Source organism: Stylophora pistillata, chromosome 4, assembly GCF_964205215.1.
Source record: "Stylophora pistillata chromosome 4, jaStyPist1.2, whole genome shotgun sequence".
Lineage (NCBI taxonomy): Eukaryota > Metazoa > Cnidaria > Anthozoa > Scleractinia > Pocilloporidae > Stylophora > Stylophora pistillata.
The window spans coordinates 10,754,418-10,771,932 of NC_142522.1; the positions used below are offsets into that span (position 1 = coordinate 10,754,418).

Genomic DNA, 17,515 nt, shown 5'->3' on the forward strand with positions numbered 1-17,515 from the left:
ACTGACTTTATCAACAAATCGGTTGAACCGGTAACACAAGCCTCGCCGAGTGCATAATATTTCCACCCGTCGTTAAATGGATAAAGGTCGGCACACACGAGGGGACTAGTCCCTGCGACTAGTCCCAGCGACCAGTTTCATGCGACTAGTCCCTTCGTGTGAACTACACATTTCTGTGGTCGCAGGGACCAAAATTTGGTCCCTGCGACTGGTCGCACGAATTCAAACAGGTCGGTACACACGAGGGGACTAGTCCCTGCGACTAGTCCCAGCGACCAGTTTCATGCGACTAGTCCCTTCGTGTGAACTACACATTTCTGTGGTCGCAGGGACTTGTCGCATAAAACAAATGTTTGTCCCTTCGTGTGAACTGTTTGTGCGACCAGTCCCTGCGACTAAACGGTAAATAAGCCAATCACGGGTCAGTATGATGGGTGACTTCCGGTAATTGTAAACATTGCAGTTTCTAATGAGGAATTTTCCCTGACTTCTAGATTTCTACAACTGAAGAATAAAAAACTATTTCTAGTTTTGTAAACATATATAGATGTCTTGGAGCCGTTTTGATGGAATTTTTACCCTATTTGACTGTGTCTTAAAAATAAAATAAAAAAAAAAACAAAAACGGAACACGTAAAAGCATGAATAATCCGACTGAATAAGAGTAGTTCGTTTGCGCTGATGTTTAATAGTGCTACAATGAAAAGTTACCAAATTTTAATTGTTTTCGTATAACGCCCCAGACTAAGAAACATCTTTTGCCTCTTAATTTTCCTATGTTCTTGTGCAATTGAGTGCCCTCGTCTGAAAACCTTAAGGGACTAGTCCCTGCTACCGGTCCCCTCGTGTAAACTCTTCAAAGACTTGTCGCCGGGACTAGTCGCACGGACTGGTCGCAGGGACTAGTCCCCTCGTGTGTGCCGACCTTAATGACTTTTCACTTATTTCGATACGTACTCCATCTGCATCTTTACAAAATGTTCCGACAAGTTGCCAGGTTTCTGAAGTCATTTTCTGTCTTAAATCAATCTCGTCTTTACTCAAACAGCCGCACCTGGCAATACAAACTAACGCTGTTTTGTTAAGCAAATCTTATCATCTGGTCCGTACGAAGCTGCGAAAAATTAACATAACAGGTTCTCTCTATTCTTTGAATTAAATAAAAATCAAATGATCACAAAATGTGTCTTTGTAGGCTTTTGCTTGTAGCGTGCTACAGATAACATTGATATCTCGATTAGGCTGCAAACTGTCAGCGCTCGTTGAAAACGCAGATGTTTTATTCTTAATTTATTCATCACTTCAAATATTGTATCAACGTAAACAAAGCGTCAAGTCTTGTTTTTCTCGCCGTTCTTAAACTACTCGAAAAGTTGACAGATTTCATAGGCCACACCTCGGTTTGTGATACCGCTGACACGGGCTCGCCCTGCTCGGATCCTGGCAGAATTGAAGGACATGTACATGTGGTGTCATATGTGCAATACTGAAGGGCGTATTAACCTTGCAGTCAATACCGCACACCTTTGACACGATGACTTCACATCATCAGGTTACACTAGCACTGCATAGAGTCCGCAAAACGTACAGCAGGACAGATAGCCCACTGAAATCAACCGGCAAGTAAAGAATTCTATTCAGAACGTTTTTACTGAAGGAAGAAAGTCTTTTCGTCTCAAACCGACCCTCGGAAAAAAGCTCCCTGCCGGCCAACTCGCTCAACCAAGTCAATTTGCAGCTCCGATTAAAACCAAGACGCAAAGAATATAAGACAGACCACTACTTTCTCAGGTAAGGGTTCTGCTGTTAATTTCCAATATCTCCATTTTATTAAGAAAAATTTAAGGGGTAAGTTATTCTTGAGGATAATTCCATAGCAGGTGAGAGATTCATTACCTTGAAATTTTGCAAACAGGTAGATTATACAGAAATGTCCGGCCGCGTACTCAAAAATACAATTCGCTTCCCAAACTAGTGATGATTCTACGGAATTACTACGTCTTAACATTCCAGTATTTTATATTTTTACTTTCAGGAGGAAATTTGGAGAAGATTGTTTGTCTATAACCAAGCCTTTTAAGCCGGTTACCATGGGAACTACAATGAGTTCAGTGGGCTTGGCGAATAAGCCACCCGCATTACCACCGGTAAAACAAAATAATAGCACTGCGGTAAGTGGCTATCTTTTCCTGGCCGAGACATTTTCCATTTTTATACAAACGTTAAAAAGAAGGAAATAAACTCGACGCTGGGTCTGATAATTAAATTTATTTGCTATTGATTCATTTATATCTTGTCAGTTAAGGTTTATACAAACTTCCTGTGTGTTGTCTTGGTGTTTGCCAAACGAAAATGGACGTTGTTGGCAACCGATGAACAATTTGTGAATCGAATCGAATATTAGGAAGGGTAATATTCTTGCTGATCTAATAGTGCGATATTTTGAGTTCTTATTTTCATGAAAATGACATACATTGATTTTTTTTTTCTATCCACCGCTCAGCACCAGAATTTGGTTGTCAGATCGTGCCAAATAGAAACTGGAACTAGACCAAAACAATTATATTTCGACACTTCCTCACATAAATTGATTTTACTGCTTGTAATCCTCCGAAAGGAAGATTCAAGTTGAGTTTGTTCTATTCAATGTTACGTGAAGATCATAAAATTACGAGCCAAACTTTAGGATTGTGTAATTTGAAGTAACCAAAAAATGTCTATGGGCGCGTCTTCTAGCCACAAATTACGGCTCAGTTAATCTTCAGTGCCTATCTCGTGTAATTACTCGTTGAAATATCTCTTTGCATCTATTCTGACAATCCATAGAAACGTGTCTTTTATACTATTTGTACGTTTTGTTTGTTACTCAATGTTTGTTTCGAGTTGTGTGTTTCAGCCTTGTGTATTCTCAATTTGTGACTGACCGACAAAGACGAAAAGACAAAGTGAAGATAGAGTCCATCAGTGTGTTGTGAACATTTGTGTAACATGACTCGTATACGCCATTAGTTAGTAATATTGTTGTTCGTGTGATGTATCCGTGAGACAGGTAAGTCAGCCATGTCGGCTTTAATATTGATATCAGATTGACATCACAGATAACAAGTTCAAATTCTTCTTCTTTCTTGAAAATCATGTGATTAATTTAATCACTGTTTTCCTTTTCTCATTTCATCTTAATTCATTTGTTTGTGCTCTCCTGTATTTGGAGTTGTAACAATCTTTGATGAAATGTGCATGTGTTATGTATGTCGAAATAACGTGTAGTATAACATGAGTTTACAATCATCAACTAAAAGCTTCGATGAAAAACCTTGTATTGTAACACCTCCTTCGGAATTCCTACCAAGAACTCTCTGGAGTGATGTAGGATTAAATTGCAGAGAAATATTTTCGAATGGAGGCTGGGTTTTTGATGCACGATACAAAAGGGACCTTAAGCAACCACGACGGCGAAGGCAACGAGGACGTGGAAAAACAAGAGATCTAATTGGCAGAACAATAGCCCAGCACGTGCATTTTTGAAACTTTGTACATTTCTTAGCCGTCCTATGCAAAACAACAACGTGAAATCGCCAAAACTTGCGTCGTCTGCGAACCGAAACCGCGACGGCAAATTATTTTAATTTCCATTTGGAACTCAACGCTGCTTTTATACGTCATGCTGAAGTTGAGCTGTGGCGTCGTATGAGACAGTAAGCTCATGCAGCCATTTTTAAAATTCTAACTAATTACTGGGCTGGGTTATTGAAAGCTGGGTTGGAAGCTTTAAAAGAAAATTCAGCACAATTTAATTTGTCTACAATTTGATTCTTGGATCTTCTAAAAAGAATAAAGAATATTATCCCAAAAAGGCTTTTTGTAAAAAGGAATAAAGAACTCCGGATTAAAATTTAACCTTGGGCTAGCGCCAATCGCCCTTCGAACAACTGGGCCCTGGGGTGTAAAAGCCAAACGCCACGCCCAAATCGCCACTGAGACATTTTGTAACAAATTTAACTCTTGGAGTGAGGGGTATAATAATCCTTGATTGGCAATTTTCTTGACGGTATATATTAGTATCATCTTCTAAAGGTGCTTCAGTTTTGTATCATTTGACAAAGTCGATACTTGTTTTAAGAACAAATTAAGTTTGACAACTAACGTTTCCATAGGTGATCGCCACCGTGCAATCTCCACCGGACTACAAGTTTGAACACTTTACCAAACTTTGTCAGCATTATCAAGAACAAAAGAAAATATTACAGGTGTGAATAATTTCGCTTACAGTCTTGTAAAACTGCCAAATTGTAATTGTAATATTTGAATAAAATATGACATTTTTCAATTTGGAAAATTAACTTTGTGACTAATTTATTCTGCATTTTATCAACGAATAAAAGTTTTGCTTGTAAAAGTAATTGAGAGAGGTTTATAGACCACTGCTATGCACCTTTGAATTAAAATCGTAATATTTTTGCAACTTTTGAAATACGAGGTACTTCAGTCCCTGATCCAAACTGTAAAATAACTTTTTTGAAAGGATTTTTTTATCACTTTAATGTCTATTACCAGTAAAGGCAGATTTTGTCCTACATGTAGGTGCAAATTCGGACAGAGGTTCATAATTGGCAAAAGGTGGCAAAGAACGGTGATGAAGGGATTGAATGTCGGGAAAAGATCCTGGGCTTCCTCAGTCAGTTTCGCGAGGCACAGAAACAACAAGACGTGTTAATCGAGAAAGAGAAGTTACGGTTGGATGCGTTTAGAAACTGTATCAATGAAGATACCACCAACCGGATAAAAAAACGATTGACATTCTTCCAGAAGCTAAACAAACAACACGAGGCATTGTTGGAGCATATACGACAGGATATTCAAGAATGTAGAATGATTTGTAAAAGATTTAATGATTCAAGTGGAAGGTAAGTTCTTTGTTTTTAAGCGAACGCTTTTATAAGTTTGGGTGGCTTCTTATCTAAACATTTTCGTGATGGGAAAATCAGCAAAAATATCCCAGGTAACTAAGAAATACAAGATTTTCTTCGGTTTCATGGCCAGCGAGTTTTAAAACGGAAAATTCATAGAGTGCCTCTAAAGCTCAAGTATTTCTCAGTGAAATGCCAACAATAATAGAGAGAGTTTTGATCCTCTATCGCTGTTTGTTAAATTTATAAACACAAGTAAAAAATGTGTGCTTTGTAGAATATGATTTAAAAAGAACATTTTTTCCTTGAAAATGTACATGGCAAGAAACTGGCCATATTTATAGCCTGGGGGAGGAGGGGCGGAGAGCTTCGGTTGTGTCAGAATAACATGTACCTGTTCCCCACTGGGGCTCTGTAGTATTCTGATGATTCCCCCCTCCCCCCCCTTCCATTGGCAGTCAATTTTCCATATTCCCCTCTTTATACTCTGTTAGCGACGACTGATCCCCCTCCGTCCCCCCTGTAAACCGTGAGATCCTCTCAAAGTCCTCCCCCCCCACCTCCCTGCCTTAGGCGATGGAAAATGACAGGTCCCTAAATGATGACCTGATACTTTACATAAACTGACTTGATTTTTAATGTCTTCAAAGGTCTAAAGGTTTTGAGACTTGGATAAAATGTCCAGCAAGCCCAGCTTACGACTACGGTAGTATTGGAAGCTTATGAGGTGAGATATGTGATTCACGACAAGAGAATTCAAATACTCTATATAAAAGTTTTAAACATGGCTCACCGCCGAAAGAGTGATTTTTCGAAAAAGGAATCACAACAAAAAATGTGTGGTGTTCTTTCACTTTCAATAGGATGTATTTATAACTTTAGGGTAGTTCTGAGGTGAGAACATGATTTTGAATTAAACCCTTGAAACCCTCCATGACCATGTTTTGAAACAGAAAAACTTACAGCACCAATCATTCATATACCATGCAAATGTCAATGTCTGCTTTTAAGTTGTTTCAGGGTCACCCCCAAAAGGGGTTTTATGTATAAAGGTAACCTTAGCATTGCCCTTTACAACCATCATTTGATTTGTCTGGTTGTTTTTTCTTCCCAACGTCTTTGAAGGTAGAAACATATTCTATTATCTCGTGGTTCTTCAGTCTACTGGTCAATGAAATGGACAAGCGAGAAATCACCAGGGTCAGATTCTCCCTTTGATCAGGAGTAAAGGATGGATCAGCTCAAAATCAACTGAAGCAAAGCCGCCGAAGGGTTTATGAGACCATTACAACAGCATCACAATGGAAATAAAGTTAATTACTTGCCACCATAGTGATAGATCCAGTTGGAGCAACTATCCACGGAATGTTACCCCTACTTTATAGCAATAAAGATTATCTCATTCGTATTGTGTTGTTTCCACCTTCTTTCCATATCATGTAAGACACTTCAAGGCGACTTTTTATTTTTATACTCTCTTGTCATAAATGTATAAAGCGTTTCGCGCAGAGGCGTTCCGGCTCTATATAGTACAAATGATCCAATAGATAACTTTTTAATGGACACCTTCTTGATTATAAGTTATGATAACTGTTATATAGGAAAATATTTTTTACTTTCATTTACTTTTAATTAAACTCTACCTTTTCCCAAGCTACGTGTACCAAACATTACACTTGAAAATACTTTCAAAAGCGCCAATGGGCCTTAAACCTACTTCTTATATTAAGAGAGAGTTTTTACTGAGGTTTAAATTTCATGCTGGAGAACTCTGTCTTTGCTGTTGATCAGTATAGAAAACTAGCGCTACCCTCTCAACTAATCTTGGTGACACGCGTTTTCCCGCACTTTAGAGAGTTTGCTTATTTTACTTTCAGTTTTTATTGGTGTTCAACCAGGTTTTTAACAGCCGTTGTGACCTCCCTTATTTTTGGTTTTACAAAACTGAATAAAAAGCTCGAAAATAATGGTTAAAATTAAATAAGACCTAAATTGGACTCAACGGGAGTCTCAACATTGATGTTGAGACTCATTCAGTTTTTCCCTGATCGAAACGAATGCGATATCAATAGCAGAAACCAACCACTAGTGACAGTTTTTTCACAGGAAATAAGCCTCCCATTACTCCAATGTTCTTTATTCATCTGCAAACTAAACTATACAATGACAGTTTCAGAAAAACTACTGTAGTTAACTGTGTTTTACCGGTGGATATTAGTATTAACGAGTTTATCGTAAGAGTTAGCCACTCCTGTTCATGAAACTAAATCAGGCACTAAGAACTATCTGAGGGACCAGTCGTTATCTATCGCCTGGGCGTGGGGAGGGGTGGGGGGTAAAACACTTTAGGGGGGTCACATCGAAGGAAAACGGAAGGGGGGAGTTGGTTAATCGTCGTTACCAGAGTCTAAAGAAGGACTTTAGAGAATTGACCGCCAATGAGGAAGATCATTAGAATACTAACCCTAAGTGACTCCCCCCGGGGGGCGATAAATAAAGACCGATCTTCAGGAGAAATCTTTTCTAAAAGAAAGACTGCAACGTACTTAGTTCTTAAAATATCTAAGTTTTACCCATGTACGTTCGTAAAGGGGAATCTTTCCCCCCCCCCCTTTCCTACTCTCCGTTGAGAACGCTTCTCTCTAATCTTTGTTCTTCTTCCCATTCCCATTTTTTCTGTTTGTCTTCCGTTTTATCCAGCGCAAATGACTTTTCAGTCGCGTATACACACCGTATTTTCCTTTCGTGGCACACCCATCTCCCCAGCTCGATAAACCAATCACCGCCCAGCTGTCATCGAGGGAACGTCTGAGCTGTAAAAGGAAAAAGTTTTAATGAAGCGACTCCGAAAATCACTGGGGGCAAAGAGAACACATCAGTGAAAAAAGATTTACCTCTTGTAGACAATTGTTATCACTTTGCCGTGCATCGGGGTGCGTTTTGCTTGCCAAAATAGAGATTTAACAAACCACAGTGGTTTAGCGTGGTCTGAACCCCTATCGACAACGATATTCGTCACCACAGTGATCGAAATGTTGAGGACTCATGAGGCGCAGCAGTTTTCTGCCACAATATCGACGTCAAATACTACAATTCTTTCAGTGCATGACCATTGCGTGACACATTGACGCGAGCAACGTTGTCTGTACTCTCATCCACAACGGCAAATTGGCCAATCAGATTGCGACATTGCTGTCAATTGTGGCAAAATTGTCTTTTAGCCCGTTTGCACGCTCCCGTAATTTTTCAAACTGTTATTGTTGTTTTGTTCAGTTTATATTTTCTCAATTCCCTCTAAGTGATGATATAAGTAAAAGAGTTTATGTTCTTGGGCATCAATGTGTTTGGGCCCTTATCTCAGAGTAATTTTGATCCTCGTCATTTCAGTCTCACTCAGTCTGACCCAAACATTAGGCAACGGTCATACAGCAAAAACGTAGATAAAAAAAACTCGTAATGTGCATTCAATTGTCAGTAAGAAGGTCTAAAAGAAGAAGCAAAATATATATTTATATATATAATTTCCCGTCACGGTCCTTTTTCGCTTACCACAAGAGGCGAACCACTGTCCCCTTTGCATGCATCTTTCTTTCCTGAAGCATCACCAGCACAGACAACGTTTTCTGTTATTGCTACAGCATTGGTGGCATTTTCACGGCAATCGCGCTGGGATACGAATTTTATTTGAATTTGTTGCAGGACTTCATTCGGTGGGCCTGCTAAATCATCCGGCGAAACCTGCAAAGAAAGTTTGGTTTAACAGGTTATGAATGATTTTTTCCCAGGAAAATGGTCAGTCCGCTAGGCTACGAGTCAACGATTTCATCACCAAACCATTGCCACATTCATGTTGGGCTCTTCAGTGAGACATTCTGTTTTCACAGCGCCTCTCTATAATGATTATTTTATAGAAGTAATTGCATCGTAATTTACCTTTCTACACTCTCTTGGATAGAATTTTCGCCTTTGAAACGATGTTCTAAAAAGTGATAGGTGAAGTCCTGTCACGACTTCTAATACAGGGCAAGCGAAAAAGTTTCTTTTGTATAGTAACAAGGGATATGTTCCCTGTTTGCGAGGCTCTCTTTTTGTCTCAAATTTCTCGAGCATTTCTAGATCATTGGTTTGTCAGTGCTGACTGAAGATGCCGAAACTCCGACTTAAGCTGAATGTAACAAGGAGAGGAAAAACATTAGAGTGCACATTAACAGAGCATTCGGAGAGGGGTAACTCGTACTAACCTTTTGAGAAGATCCCCAACCGGCCACCACGCACGGTTTTTTTGGTCTGACGTAGAACACGTCCGTGGGTTCCGGGAGACACACAGTTCTTACCAACGGTGAGAATTTCACTGGGTGCTTAAGGCGAATCAAAGCTAAGTCATCTCCTACGTGTAAGTTCCCCCGGGTCGCATTGGGATGCAAGATAAGCTTCTTTGCTCTAATATTCTGCTCAGCACCTTCTTCTTTGAATCGGTTGTGTTCTCCTAAAGGGTTAAAATCGTAAGTCGTTAGTTATTCTGTTTACATAATAAAACATGATAAAATAGGACGATAAAAAAGGGAACATGATGCCCTATGATGTCCATTGACAGAATTTTCTATTGAATCAACTGAGAATTCCCTCTGATGACATTTTTTCCTTTATTCTCATTACTTGTCTGCTTGATATTGTATTGATATTGTGAGGAGAAATTCTGTTTTGTTCAGCCATGGGAATTAAAGGGTTAGTTGTGAGTTGAGCCAAAGATCCTTCTTCCTCGCCATTTGTGAGGCTGAATGGCTCATATTAAGGGTGCAATCGAGTCAAAATGGCAAACTGAAGCCAAAAAACATGCACCTAATATAAGTCGTCAATGTGACGCTTTTCTACCAGCTTCCTACCAGTTGTTTCGGCCTTATTTAGTCTGCTCAGAATAATGTAGTCTACAAAATGGCAGCGAGGTTCTCACGGAGGAGAGACACTTTTGAAGAGATGCAAGCATAGTACACCAACGTACTCTAACATCTTTCAGTTACCATTTTTCTTATCATTTCATCGTTTTGTAATCATGGTCACATCAAGCGTGTTTTTAAATTACTCTGTATAATGGCCCAGATTTGACTTACCCATCCTTACGACAACATCTTTCGGTTTCACAGTCCCATCGTAGAAAAAGCAGTGCGCCACAGTTAGAACCCAGTTCCCTTTGATAAGTGCACCACCACACCGGAAATTACCCTTCACGTAGATAGCTGCTTGCCAAGGCCAGGCACCTGGCTTGGCCTCGCTTCCACCGACAAAGCGGAAGTTTTCATCATCGTCATTTCTCAGCTGAGTATCTCCTGCAATGCCACATTCACTGTAATCTGCTCACACACAAAAGATGAAAGAAAACCCAATAAAGTTTATGCCAATCAAATTAGGGATATCTTATTAAGTGTATTTTTTCAAACATATTCTAAAGTAAAATAAGGGACAACCAAGAGAAAGAAAGTTGTTTAAAATTCTTTTTAATCCACGACATAGCTTGGGCCAGTTTTAGGATGTTACTCGGTGTTTTTAAAACTCGTGATAGTTGGCCATTGTGTTGTAGGGTGAGCATTCATTTGAATCTATAATCTTTTGGTATTTTTCACCTAGAGACCGTACCGTTCGCAACACCAAAAGGCCACAAAGAAATCCAAGTTTCCGACAAGTGAGCGAGGTACAGAATTTCCGATGAGCTATCAGGTCGTCAGGTCGATTGGCAAACAACTCGTGGAAATACTAGGTCTCCCATGACGGAAAAATTTGTCTCAGATGTTATTCGTACAAAATACATCTTAGACGCAAAAACAAACTTGCCGAGGGGTATAGCTCAAAGGGACCCTAAAGTGCTCCAAAATACAGGTAAAAAACTGATGTAGAACCCAGCAGAAGGTCCTGCTAAGGCTCTTTTGAACTGAACAAAGTACATGTAGTTATTCGATGGAATAATGAGAAATAAGAAAATGTACTTACCATTCCCTTTGGCACTGATCAGCTGTTTAAGCTTGGCCAAGTCATCAAAGTCCTTGAGAAGGTAGACATGCGTTCTGAAGGGTTCAGAAGCAATGCTGCGCAGTTCTTTTTCATCCACGCTGTCTGTTACGCCAATAGCGTAGATTTCAAACTTCTGGAAGTCACGTAGTATCACAGCATCTGCGCTGGGATCACCACCTATATTGGACCTGCCATCAGTTATGAGGAACAAAGCCCGCTTGCTGTCTTTTCGGGCCTCGGGAACGATTTCCTCAATGGTCTTATTCAACGCAAGGCGTGTAGCAGTACCACCGGCGATGAAGTCTAAGTTCTCTAAGGAAGAAAGAAAGTAAAGAGATAATAAGAGAACAAGATTGATTGTCATTCATCAAACCACGGCGAACAAGGAGAAATGGTATATTCCCTTGGAAATGATTTGTAAAAGTTATCTTTTCATTAGTGCAGCGTGCGTCGTAGATACGTTTCCAATTGAATAAGAAATGAGTTTGTACCATCGCCGGCAGTACTTCTCTTCTCATTTTGCACGCATTCTACGAATAAGTGGATAATGTTGATCGGCCACACTCTCCGTAATACGGCTAGATCGAGCTGATTTAAGTCATTCCGTTTGGAGAACTGACGAGTTAGATGCGTGGCAAAGAAGGTTTCACAGGCCAGTTGTGACTAATGGTGCGATTTCCTGGTTCAACAAGTGGGGTGTGGCATCATGGCAGCGGGATGATATGTGATTAAAGCTCTTCGTGGCGAAACAACCAGGTTGTCTTTAGTCTGTCATCTCAACCATTCGTTCAGTTTTAGAGTAAAACTATTTTAACAGAGGGTACTTATGATCATAGTCTCCGAGAGGAGACAAACGAAAGTAACCAAAACGGCATTCATGTATATTTATCAACATTCATCGACGAAATTATGTGTTTTACGTTTAAGTTTCTCAATATCAGTACAGTTTAACCTACCGAGAGTCCTTATAGCCTCTGTTTTGTTAGCCATTGCATTCGTTTTCAGATTAAAAATTACTTTAGCTGTCGAGCTAAATGTAACAACAGCAACTCTTGTTCCCATTTGAGATGCCGATATACCAAACTCTTCAATGATCGTTTTGGCGAATTCAACTCCTTTTTTAAAGTTCGCACTACCGACGCTTGCCGAGCTATCGAATATGAACACCAGATCGAGGCCTCCGGCTCCCGAGGACAACCCTGCTCTTGCCAAACTGTCGGTTGTCATCCAGCTCAGTTTGTCGATGAAGTGTTCACGGAGTCTATCTGCGACCCTTTTCAAACCTCTCAAAGGATCTGTAAACAACGGATCCATCGTTAAGGACACGATTTGCTATTCTTTTCGAAACTAATCAAATATAACTATTCAGCTGTCAATGGTTTTCTCTCGTATCTGCATGGATGAAGGGATCAGTGATTGAGTGTATGAGTTTAAGAAACACCTCTTGATAAACCTTCCTTTGGCTGTACCTCTAAGTTTTAAGTGTGAAAACGAGGACTATGTTTCTTCAATAATAACGTGCGATTTTATCTTAGCTTCAGCTTCTTATATGCTCGGATCCAATGTACGATTGACCGGTGAATAAAATGAGTTGAGATACTTCTTGCGCTATTGCGCAAACAACTGCTCAATTAACGAGTATTTTGACTTCTTTCTAAGAAGACACTCACCATTTTTTTCGCACGTTGGAGTTGTTCCATTCCATCGTACTGTCCTGCATGAGCTGCACAACGGAACACATTGAAGTGAATTAAGACCAACAAGCTCATACCCGTCATCACAGGAAAAACGAACCTGAGTTCCCAGTAGAAACAAACTTCCGTCTCGGCGACCGTGTTCGGGAGATCCTGGATCCTTACACTTTGCTTCTAAATAAGAGAGCAAGACGGTCATTTCAGTTTAATGAATGTCGCATTTATAATCAACAATTGTACCCAACAGACTTACTCGCCATATCGGGTTAATTCTGAGGTAATCCCTCCCAATTTATTTTTTGGCGCAAAGTATTTGGTCACCGAGGAATGAATTCGCATTCCCTTACTTGTCTCCTGAGTGTTAAGGCGGGGAAAGGATAAAAGTTTCATGGGATGTCCATGCAAGAAACATTGGATATTTCTTTTAACAAGTCCAGACGAGCAGTCACTTAAAACAGGTTATGAGGGATTTCAGTGGATTATATTGGACCTCTTTCTTGTTAGACTCTGCTCAAATTTACGGGAAGTGGCGTCACGTTCAAAATTTACAGGTACTTATTAATATTCTTGTGTGGAGAGAGACACGACAACTTAAGGGAATGACCCAATGTTTCGATCAGATTAGAACCCAAACCCCTTGTCTGAGGTACGACGTGCTAGCGGTAAAGGCACTGAGTCTCACTCTTTGATGAAGTGAATATGACATCATCATCCCCCCAATGTCGCCTTCAATCTGGTCCTTCGGCCCGCTATCCCTCAGACCACCACTACTCCTATAATCGATGTTACACGCAGCCAATTTTGATACGGCAATAAACATCAAAGGATCTAGTTACTTTTTATACATCTAGGAAGTTGTTTGGGTGACCAGTTTCTGTTGTTGGTACAAGTCACTGAGGCACTCCCTCTGAGCCGGTAATTGTCTCTACAGAAATAAGTGACAGTGGTACCGACTAGGTAATCGTCTTCATGTGGCTTAAAATCTCCATGTCGGATTCTTCTGGGTGTTGTACATGACTGAGGTTTTGAGCCTGTAGTAAGAGAACGAAAAAATTATGTAAGTTACCATATTTTGATATGCCTTCCCAATGTTCTCAATGAATAAGTTAAACTATAAGAGCACTTAAATATCTAAAACAACTTTACGGCAGAATATTTTTTTCTTCGCTAAATGTTCGTTTCTCAGTTGCTAACGATCTTTAAAACTAAGGGGTTATCTTGGTGTGTAGAAGGCTCGTTAAAATAGGTTTATTGTACTATTTGTTGGATCATTAGGCGTGAGGAGATTATGAAAGAAGATCTTACTCCTTCAATATCTTAATTGTTTTAAAGGAAAACAGTGTATATTCCCGGGTTTTTTCTCTATTCATTTGATGATCTCATTCATTAAAAGCACGAAACACATTTTTTATGTCTCACCTCGCTGACATGTGGGTGGACTTCCAGTCCACTTATTATTTCTACATCTGATCACGCGAATCCCAATGGTCTTATACCCAGAATTACAAACGTACACGGCTATTGTCTTTGACGATCTAACCCTCCCATTCGATATACCTGGAGGAGATAAAATGAGTTGAGTGGTTAATTCTTAAAAGTCCACCTTCGAACAAAGAGATAAGTCAGGAAAAAGGCCGGTTTCCATCTTTAGACTCGATATTTCCTACGATAAAAATTTCGAAGCCTTTCGCGCCTCTGCATCTCGCTTTACATCAACAAAGGTCGATGACCCACGAACAACTTGCCCTCCTTAGGGACCTGGAACTGAGTTATGCAAATGCAGCATTCATTTGAATGGTTGTATGTGTAAGTTCACGTATTGCATGGTTGGATGTTACATCAATATTGAGAGTCCTCAGAGAATTCATAGGTTAGCTAGACCACATACTTCATACATCCTACGAACTGCCAAAATCAACATTGTTGAAATTGTCAAACGAGTAGAGAGTATATTTTGAGATCGGCTGTCGAATCAAAAACGACATGAAACATACTTTACCTGGAGGGTCAGTGCACTCCTTACTTCTCCTCTCGCATGTCGCTCCGGTGAAACCTCGTGCACAAGTACACGTGAATTTTTTGACACCGTCTTCGCATCTTCCCCCATTCTGACATGGTTTGGAATCACACTCGTCGATGTCCACTTCGCAGCGTTGACCAGTATAGCCAGGAAGACAAAGGCATTTGAATCCTGTACTAGTAATGTTTTCTTCCACACATTGTGAGCCGTGATAACAAATATTAGAGGCATTGGATGCACAGGGCGTTCCTTGGAAGAAACAATTTATCAGTCAAGGGAGGGGTGGGGAGTCATTCATGCGCTGGACCCAAGAGAATAGTAACGTGCGACAGAACAACGACGTATGAATTACTATGATTCGGCAAGTTTGCTTAGTAAAGCATGTTACTTTAGCTGCGGCAGTTGATTTGTGGTCGAATTCTCAAGCACAGAGGCCGGTAAAGTAATGCAAATTAAAATTATTTGATAGAGAGCTTATATGTTTCTTTTATTGACCTAGTTCGTCTTTGGAAGCAGCTGTTGCTTAAGTTGCTCGAAAATCGAACCTACCAAAGTAGTCATTTCTGACACGTGACATGGGTGGCATGGCGTTTAACAAATATTTTCACTTTGTCTTTATTTATCTGTGTGTGGGTACATCTGAAACCAGTCAACAATATGACATGAGTCATCAGAGCAGGAACCCTTTCTGCTACCTCAGTATCCCATGCCCTTTACAGATGAATCCTTTATTTCTTTTTTTTGTTGTTGTTGTTGCAAGGGGCTCAAATGAAAACAAAACAATCGCCACTTACCGGCAATAACGTTGTTTGCAAAGCATCCTGAAAAGAAGATTATGCCGATAACAGACACGGACGTAGTAAATATCATCCTCTGTATTATCTGAAAGAAGAACCATGATAACGTATTCACACTAGCTATGGATTATCAAAATACAGGCCGAAAAAGATTGAGAAGGTCTGTAGTTATTAGAATACCTTGTGTGAGTAATCATGTGAAAGCGCACCGCTTACTTACCAAGCTCCATCTCTTTATCGTAAGTCATAGCAAGCGAACCATAAATAAGGGATCCATACCCGGCGGGGGAGGAGGGGGGAGGAAGGGGAGGAGGGGGAAGGAGAGGAAAACACTTTGGTAATTTTTTTTCTGGGTATGTGCCGCTGGCCTCTCACAACCACTATCCCATATTGACTACCCCTACACACGGCCCACTACCCCCATATTGGTCAGTTATGGGCGTGCGTAATTTTCGCGATCCCAACTTAATCAAGAACGAATGTAATGCGAGCCGATTGTTATCACAACAACACCGCAAAATACGCTAATAAACTTTTAACCCCGCATCTTCCTATTTTGAAATCCTTACTTACCATAATACCTTTCTATAACATCAATAAATGGTTAGATATTCTAGTCTTCTCGGATAGGGACGAATAAATGGAGGTCCCGTCTCCTGCAGGGTTAGGGGTAGGAGACGTTAATTTCCCACGCACGAGATTACTGTGTGATGGATGTCCTCCCCTGGGGTGGGATGGGTGGGTTTGTTGGAGCTTAAACCTCGTAGAGAACCCATGTCCTATTGTTTCTGCTCCAGTACTTGGTACAAATCATTAAATAAATAAATAAATAAAAATTCCCCACCCCCCCCAAAAAGAAAACCTGAAAACGCGTCACCTTATTCTTGCCACTCTGTTGAAAAGGAAACCCTACTCAATCCAGTCGTGCAAGGCGACCCCATCCAGCGACACATCCCCATTCTAGTATCCCCCATCCGAAGTTTTCCGCACCGAACAAGATGCCCAGCTTTGGAACAAATATAACCTCTACAGTGAATCTGACAGGTTCAGCCCTAGGCTACGCGCAGCTCTTTCAAATGACTCAGTGATACACGTCCAAAGCTCATCGATACCCGAAAAATAGGTGTTCGTGCCCCCCCGTGTCCCGCTTGTTTTCCGCCGGCTACTTCAAATCTAATTATTATCGCTTGCTTCTTTTAGCATCTGTCAGTCCTGGCTCGTGTCATCATTTGCCTACGGCCGTTGACGGGCGGGTAGTCGAAAATCAACGTCCGGGGTAAATCAGTGAGAGAAACAAGGAAGTATTTGAAAGAGTTGTTTGGGATCCACTGGACTGTGCCTCTGGCTGCCCGAGTCCTTCGCCAATCGATGATATCCTAATGGGTCACATCACTAGCTAGGGTAAGGACTTACTTGTATCTTAAAAGCAGCAATGTGTCACATGCTGACACGTTGTTCTTATATGCTTAAAGGGAACTGGCACAGCTTAAATCATGTTATAGTATTCACGATTTCTAGTACATGTAAGATACAGAATTGACGTACAAGCATGTTTGTTAATTGTTGTGAAAGCACCTTAGGCGGTCTCAGAATGGATTTCAATTGTCCTTGTCAAAAACTTATCGTAACAAGCTCGTAACTAAGCCTAATAGACAGACTCACCGCTGCTACTGAATGATCCGAGTCGTTGACGCGTAGAGTAAAGAACAAACCCACTTTCTGCAATCAGATTTTTCAGAAACGTGAGGATTTCAGACTTCCTTTAGCTGTGGCGATGACGCAGTGGGCCGAACCCGGTCAAAAACTATCAGTTATCAGTATGACACGTCTGTCATACCATTCTCAGCGTGACGATTAGTCACGCCATCCTCACTGGAAGTAATCAGTTTATAAATTCACATGGCAGTTTTAAAACATTCTTGAGTAGAGAGATCAGGAAAATAAGGAAAGTTGTCAATTAGGAGATAACTTCTGGATATAACCTAAAAAGTCTCAGGACCAGCCAACCTAGAAATGTATGGTAATTTGTGCAGATATAAAATAAGCTCTTCGGTCTAAAGGATCAAATGACATAAACGCCACGCTGATGAGGAA

The 17,515-nt window shown here is 40.5% G+C and overlaps 2 protein-coding genes and 1 long non-coding RNA gene across 4 annotated transcripts in view; 2 read left to right on the plus strand and 1 right to left on the minus strand.

Annotated features, from left to right (window-relative positions):
* Positions 1-1,445: 1,445 nt before the first annotated feature.
* LOC111333049 (uncharacterized) lies at positions 1,446-6,315 on the plus strand. Of its 2 annotated transcripts, none has more exons than XM_022938574.2 (6): positions 1,446-1,791; positions 2,036-2,171; positions 4,155-4,247; positions 4,582-4,904; positions 5,558-5,634; positions 6,037-6,315. In XM_022938574.2, the coding sequence occupies exons 2-5, from the start codon at positions 2,091-2,093 to the stop codon at positions 5,631-5,633; spliced, it is 573 nt and encodes a 190-aa protein (XP_022794309.2). In that variant the 5' UTR covers positions 1,446-1,791; positions 2,036-2,090; the 3' UTR covers position 5,634; positions 6,037-6,315. The 2 variants fall into 2 exon arrangements, with proteins under 2 accessions (XP_022794309.2, XP_022794308.2); XM_022938573.2 differs by having other exon boundaries at positions 1,449-1,791; positions 6,033-6,315.
* Positions 6,316-7,028: 713 nt separating this feature from the next.
* LOC111333045 (complement factor B) lies at positions 7,029-17,242 on the minus strand. The gene is made up of 12 exons (XM_022938569.2): positions 17,084-17,242; positions 15,419-15,506; positions 14,604-14,873; positions 14,024-14,161; positions 13,441-13,635; positions 12,581-12,778; positions 11,867-12,205; positions 10,890-11,222; positions 10,016-10,255; positions 9,149-9,393; positions 8,457-8,645; positions 7,029-7,720 (listed from the first exon to the last, which is right to left on the minus strand). Exons 2-12 carry the CDS (start codon positions 15,492-15,494, stop codon positions 7,550-7,552), a joined length of 2,394 nt encoding a protein of 797 aa, XP_022794304.2. The 5' UTR covers positions 15,495-15,506; positions 17,084-17,242; the 3' UTR covers positions 7,029-7,549.
* The window catches only part of LOC148732464 (uncharacterized), a 56,214-nt gene continuing 55,305 nt past the window's right edge, over positions 16,607-17,515 (plus strand). The window contains exon 1 of the long non-coding RNA XR_016000316.1: positions 16,607-16,822. This is a non-coding gene — a long non-coding RNA (uncharacterized LOC148732464). The remainder of the gene's footprint in view (positions 16,823-17,515) is intronic.

Bases quoted from the DNA above. Each gene is read 5' to 3' on its own strand.
- LOC111333045 (XM_022938569.2), bottom strand. From the start codon at position 15,494: ATGATATTTACTACGTCCGTGTCTGTTATCGGCATAATCTTCTTTTCA. The intron at 8,646-9,148 runs GTTAGTACGAGT...CTTTCTTTGCAG, and splicing joins GTTGGGGATCTTCTCAAAAG to GTTTCGCCGGATGATTTAGC. The intron at 7,721-8,456 runs GTAAGCGAAAAA...TTCCTTTTACAG, and splicing joins ACAGTGGTTCGCCTCTTGTG to CTCAGACGTTCCCTCGATGA.
- LOC111333049 (XM_022938574.2), top strand. From the start codon at position 2,091: ATGGGAACTACAATGAGTTCAGTGGGCTTGGCGAATAAGCCACCCGCA. The intron at 4,248-4,581 runs GTGTGAATAATT...TCCTACATGTAG, and splicing joins AACAAAAGAAAATATTACAG to GTGCAAATTCGGACAGAGGT. The intron at 4,905-5,557 runs GTAAGTTCTTTG...ATGTCTTCAAAG, and splicing joins TTTAATGATTCAAGTGGAAG to GTCTAAAGGTTTTGAGACTT.